The sequence below is a fragment of the Haliotis cracherodii genome, unplaced genomic scaffold (genome assembly GCF_022045235.1).
Source record: "Haliotis cracherodii isolate W230 unplaced genomic scaffold, xgHalCrac1.p SCAF_2, whole genome shotgun sequence".
NCBI classification, from domain to species: domain Eukaryota; kingdom Metazoa; phylum Mollusca; class Gastropoda; order Lepetellida; family Haliotidae; genus Haliotis; species Haliotis cracherodii.
Genome location: NW_027266275.1, coordinates 32,099,656 through 32,105,636, shown reverse-complemented (window position 1 = coordinate 32,105,636; position 5,981 = coordinate 32,099,656). Strand labels below are relative to the sequence as shown.

At 35.4% G+C, this 5,981-nt stretch overlaps 1 protein-coding gene across 1 annotated transcript; it reads right to left on the bottom strand.

Moving 5' to 3' along the window:
* Positions 1 to 822: 822 nt before the first annotated feature.
* LOC139468920 (uncharacterized) lies at positions 823 to 2,641 on the bottom strand. The gene is made up of 3 exons (XM_071251059.1): positions 2,541 to 2,641; positions 1,746 to 2,168; positions 823 to 1,696 (listed from the first exon to the last, which is right to left on the bottom strand). Exons 1-3 carry the CDS (start codon positions 2,631 to 2,633, stop codon positions 902 to 904), a joined length of 1,311 nt encoding a protein of 436 aa, XP_071107160.1. The 5' UTR covers positions 2,634 to 2,641; the 3' UTR covers positions 823 to 901.
* Positions 2,642 to 5,981: the final 3,340 nt, after the last annotated feature.

Below are 5,981 nucleotides of genomic sequence, written 5' to 3'. Positions count from 1 at the left end.
GATGATCTTCTTCACTCTACTGGTGCTCACTTGATTATCCCCCCCTTTCTCTCAAAATCAAATGATTATCAGTTTTCTAGAAAGGATGTATAAATCACACAGGAAATATCCAGACTACGTATACATGTGGAGAGAGCCATCAGAAGAGTGAAGGAATACCATATTTTTGATGGCATAATTCCATTAACCATTGTAGGATCTGTAAATCAAATTTGGACTGTTTGCTGTCTATTATCAAATTTCAGGGGTTCTCTTTTTTAAGTGATGCAAAGAGAAAACTTATGAAACATAACATGGCTAATGCCTCTGTACAGAGAGTCTGGTGACTTTGGACCATTACTTGAACCATGCCATCATGGTGTGTCATCTTGATAAATACTCATTAAACAGAAATGTGATAATTGTTTACTGGTAAATTACTTCAATATGGTATATTATGCAATCAGTTTTGCAAGTTCTTGTGTCATAGTTCAATGGCATGGTAATGGGAGAGTGGAAACATCTTTATTTCCTTGTCTTACTAATACATTCATGCTGAAACAGTGCAACTAAAGTTTTCAAAACTGAAGAATTTCAATACCATAAAAATTTGATCATTCATGAATATGTGTGTACATATCTTACCATGGTTACATGTCTAACACATTAATTGTCAATGTCTCATGTCAGAGAAGTAAAGAAATTCATCCTTCACGAAACACATGAATTACAATGTCACTTGGCTGATGTATGAATCACATCATAACCCGATTACTAATGTAAAACTTCATTACCCATAAAAATAGACATTTACGGGTTGATATGTAATTAGAGTCTGTCTGGTTTCCAACCGTACAAGCTACTTGTCAAGTTACTTTCCATTCATTACATCAGTCAACTTGCCTCTTACTGATAATATTGTTTAGATTTTACCAAGGATGTAATTTATGAAATAGTTGAAGTAAAACAGATCCAACCTGGTTTTCATTTCATTGAAAAATTCTTCATTGAAATATATTCTCTCCAAGTGGTAATCATCTTTGCACCAAACAAAGAAATCGACCCACCTGGCCCCAGTGAGTAACATTTGACCCATTACTTGATGATAATGCTGGAATGTTTCTTTGAGCTTGTATGTACCTTGAGATGTTAACTTAAGGTAGTTGATATTTGATATGGATTGTGCAGTGGAACATTTGATTTCTAGCAAACCCCAAGGGTCACTCTCAGACGGGTCATATACCCGCCTGTCTGGTGAAGTGGCTAGATATGGACATGTATGGTTAATGACAATTCCACAAGCATGGACATTAAGCTTCTGCAGCCTTGAATATGCCTCAACAGCAGAGTCCTCATTCTCCATGCCATACTTCATAGCCTCAGTTTGTCTTTTGGATTTCAGTAGAGAGTCACACAAATGTTCAAAATTATCTTGTCTGGTATGCACAAATTTAAAGTTACTTGAAGATAGGCGATGTGCCTTAAGTTCAAACCACTTCTTTTGCTCACATTGATCTTGTGTTTCCTGCTCGTATAAAGCACTCTGTGTTGATGAAACTGACAGTCCATCGAGAAATGTTTGTTGGTTTAATGTAAGTGGGCCATTTAGTTTGCTTTTAATATCAGGCGTTACAAAAGGTGGGGTAAAGGGGTGTGAATGGTTTATGATATGACTTTTGTTTATGTTTGATATATGAGGCTGTTGAAGTGAAGGGATTATATAGAGTAGACCTCAAACCATCAAGGCGTCTCTTTTTTAAAGGGACAGATTTCGCATTGGAAGATGATGAGTGAGTAAGTGTAGGAGAAGCAGAGGAAGTGTTAGTAGAGGCAGCAGATGTAGTTGAGGCAGCAGATGTAGTAGAGGCAGCAGATGAAGTAGGGGCAGTAGAAGAGGTAGTATCTGTTGATGACTTAGATGTAACAGATCCACTGGCAGGTGTTTTTATTTTTTGAACAGTGGTTTGGTCTACCTTTTTGGCAAAAAGGCCTTTACTTCTTTGTGGAACATGCCATGTCTGTGGCAGCGATGTTTTTGACAATGCAGGTGGCACTGTTTTTAAGTCAAGGGATTGATAGTGTTGTAACAAATACAGTAAACCAATCACGTGATTACATTTGCCCTGGCCAGATTCACAATTACATGAAGTCTGCTCAATGAGAGTTGAATCGGTTGTATTGATCCAGATCTGAAAAATATCATTGGTAGTCTATTGTTATTATTGTTTTATGTGGTAATATCTGCTCAGTGAAATAGCACTTTTTTTCTTATGAGGATAAATAGGCCTTGTCCAATTATAACCATGACGTGAAAATAATTATGCACGGAACCCAGTTATCTTTTCTAAGCCTTGAGCATACTAAAGGTTTCTTCACTAAATTGATTGTTCTTCAGACTATTGATTCAAGGTGTGGGTTTTCAATAAATGAGAATTTTAATTATCTTTCCATCAAAAAGTACTTTATTTTCACAGCCACAATTGTTTTAAATGTATCTTAACGAGAAAATATGAAACAATTTATTGAGTTCAAAAACACAATTTCCTTTCGGTTTTATTCACCTTCATGTGATAAGGGGTTTCATTCTTTTTTATTGACTTGAAGCTTCGAGCTCTGCAAACTGCTCCATCAGGTTGAGGAGATACTATAATCATAAAAGTAATTGAATATCCTGCCTGTTATAATCATGATAATATCAATGTATATAATTGATTTAGAACAGGTCTGTAAAATAAACCCTTGTATACAATTTATATCATTCTTTGTTGTATTTAATTTGCCTGTATGTGTTTACTTTTAGTCTGACTCACGTTACCATAAAATGGTGAGTTATTACACATATACTTCTTTGGATTTATGTGAATGTTGATGGGTCACACAGCAGATCATATGGACATATATTACTCAAATGTGGAGGGCAATAGAACATTATCTGAGCTCCCTTGTAATGTTTAACACTGAACATGAATGGTACACTATGTACAGTGAAAAACAAAATTGATGGAAAACTGTGAAACGAATCTTTACTTAAGGTGAGTTGCTGCTGGTTCTTAGGCTTATGATGATGAAGGGACTTTTTCACAAGTTCAACACATTTTCTTTGAAGTTACAACAAATGTGAGTAGAAATTTATTTTTTGATAGGTCAATGCACATAACAGAAGAAAGTATTATTTCAGCCAGAGACCATAAAATATGGTATCTGCTTCAGCCTAACAATACTTATGTGACATATGAGAAAGTCATACAAATCATACAGTGATCAACACAGCAATATATATTTTTTATCTTTAAATTTCAGTTTTACACATACTGTTATATTACTCATTTCATGTTCAAAACAACACCCAATATGTTTAATGATTTTTCATTGCTACTACAGTAGCAAGCTATTCACCACGTTTTTTGTTGTGGAAAATATTTATACTTCAGGTGGAATGTAAACAATGAAAAAAATCCGATTATTCATTTCAAAAGCTGTTCTTATTTGGACTCATATCAATAAGAAAACAAATCGAAACAACTTCACAGCCAAATAAAAGTGTTGTTTATTGTTTACTAAACAATATGATGTAATGATTATCCCATCAACACTACTAGGTGTCACATGTTTTATAAAAACCGCAAGATGTGTGTTTTGGGAGGATTTTGATAAGATAATATTTAACGGAAAAATCACTTCCGGGTTGCCGACACAACCAAGCCCCTACCTTCAACATCGAATATATATCCCTCGCAAAAATTGCCATAGGCTCTTTTTAATACTTTTTGGGGGACTTTTGCAAGTTGGTTTACCCAAGTTTCAACAAAACTGGGTCTTATGACCGGGACACAGTTTAAATTTTTGGTCCACACAGTCTTCGCACTCAAATTGGTGGAAGCCATTTCGATACTGATTCCTTGACACGGAAGCACCGAATGCTCTCCAAGCCTCGTTTTCGATCCAAGATGGCGAAAGTGTGAAAAAGCTCAATACACATCTGTCATCATAGTTAGAAATGAAAGATTTACCCATATTATTCTGCCCCTTGTAAAATGTGCGCTCAAAACAGGTCTTAAACAATTGATCCATCATTTCCTCGTCATACGACTCTTGCTCAGAAGTTGTTTGATCAAGGTCACAACATTCAAGGCCTCAGCTAAGCTTTCAAAATATTTTATGGCAAACATGTGGAGGACATTTCCAAATTTGTCGCACCAGTGACAAAAATGATGTCTGATGCAATTACCTATTTTGACTTGTACCATATGTTCCCCTGTTTTTTCAGGTGAACAATTGACTTGCCTTTGCATGTGTTGGTGACGGGTGCCACCGGTGGTGCAGGATACGCTCGCCTTTTCGCGAACACCTGGTATCATTACTATTTCATAATGATCCATAAACACATGCTCATGATATAGTCGGAATCGTACACTCACTGCTTTATGCAGAGATTTTTATTGGATATGGAAAGGGTTCACATTCGTCGCTATTTTAACATAACTCGGATTCTCACCCTCTTAAATATTTGCAGTAAATTACATATATTTGTCCCAACAAACAACAAATCATACCGTCTACCCAACAAGATGTGTATGCTACATAAATGTATTATTATTGTATTGTTATATTATGTTGACAAGTTATTTTCCTTACAACCCATGTACTATCCTGCTATAGCTATGCTATTTATCCTGATTTCCATTCAACAGTACATGTACTTCAAGACACCTGTAGTATTAAGTCTATTCATTAGATATTATGACATAACAAATATTTGTTTCATGACATAAATGCAAATTTAACCCTGTTAAATACATTTATTTATGTTATTTGTTAATACAATCATCATTATATAGATTGTAAATTAGTATAAATACATAGGACCTACACTTTTCCATCTTATAAATTAAACAAGATGAAACATTGTTGTTGGTATAAGTACCCATGAATATAGTTTACGTATTTAAACTAACATATAGGCTGTTTTGTGTCTGAAGAAAAATATAATTTTCTAATATTTACACTTTTAAAAATGCCATAATAATATCTATCTAATATGTATCCTGATAAAAATGAAAGCAAATTAGTAATTGACAACAAACAGCCACCATTCATCCAAAATTCTTTTTATATACCATGCACATTACACATATCAAAATGATTTAAGTGACTTTTATTTTGAACTTTGTATTATGATATGCAGTTGATGACATAATTTTCAGAGCCTGTTTGACAAATTCTTGAAAACATTTCTCACCTCTCTCAGTTAACTGATAAATACTTGTTGCCTTCAAAATTTACAACATGTACTGACGAATTTTAATTTACGTTGCATACGGGCTTCACATTTCGCGATCCTAACGCCTAGCTGCTGTGCTGAACTGTCATGCACATACTCTCTTCAAAAAGTTTATTGTACATAATAAAGTCGATATATTTGATTTACTATCATAGATACAAATATGAAATTTTGGAGCTCGATGGTCACATGTTGTCGTTGTACAAAGGCATTGAAAACTGTTCATTGTCATGTCATATAACGCCACAAGGTTGCGCTGAACTCGGTATCTCGTGTGACCGCCCGGGCAGCAATCACGGCTCTGCATCTCCTCGGCACTGACTGGATAAGTGTACGAATGTCCTGCGGAATTCTGCGCCATAACGGCGTCATAGCGACTGATTTACGGCACCCATTGTCTGAAGAACATTTAATTGCAAAGGCTCATTACCCTGGAGCCATGACATCTTTATGCCTTGAAACACTTAATTGCTGTTATTTATAAGATGCTAATCCTATTTGTTAATCTCCATTTTTGTTTACATCGACCGTCTGCCATCATGAACGAGATGTGCAAGTATGTCACTGATGATTTACTGTTTACATTTATATTTATTACTTACTAAATGTCAGGTGACCTTGGCTATATAAGCCTTGGTCCAGAGAGGAAGGAGAAAAAAAGGTCTTACCCTTAGCCTAGCTAGGGTTAGGCTGAGTGCTCCGGGGCACCTAGACAACAACC

What these genes read in the sequence shown, in the direction of transcription:
- LOC139468920 (XM_071251059.1), bottom strand. Translation starts at nt 2,633, where the DNA reads ATGATTATAGTATCTCCTCAACCTGATGGAGCAGTTTGCAGAGCTCGA. An exon ending in AAACCCCTTATCACATGAAG is followed by an intron (nt 2,169 to 2,540) that starts GTGAATAAAACC and finishes GATATTTTTCAG; the next exon opens with ATCTGGATCAATACAACCGA. An exon ending in CATCTTCCAATGCGAAATCT is followed by an intron (nt 1,697 to 1,745) that starts GTCCCTTTAAAA and finishes CTACTCTATATA; the next exon opens with ATCCCTTCACTTCAACAGCC.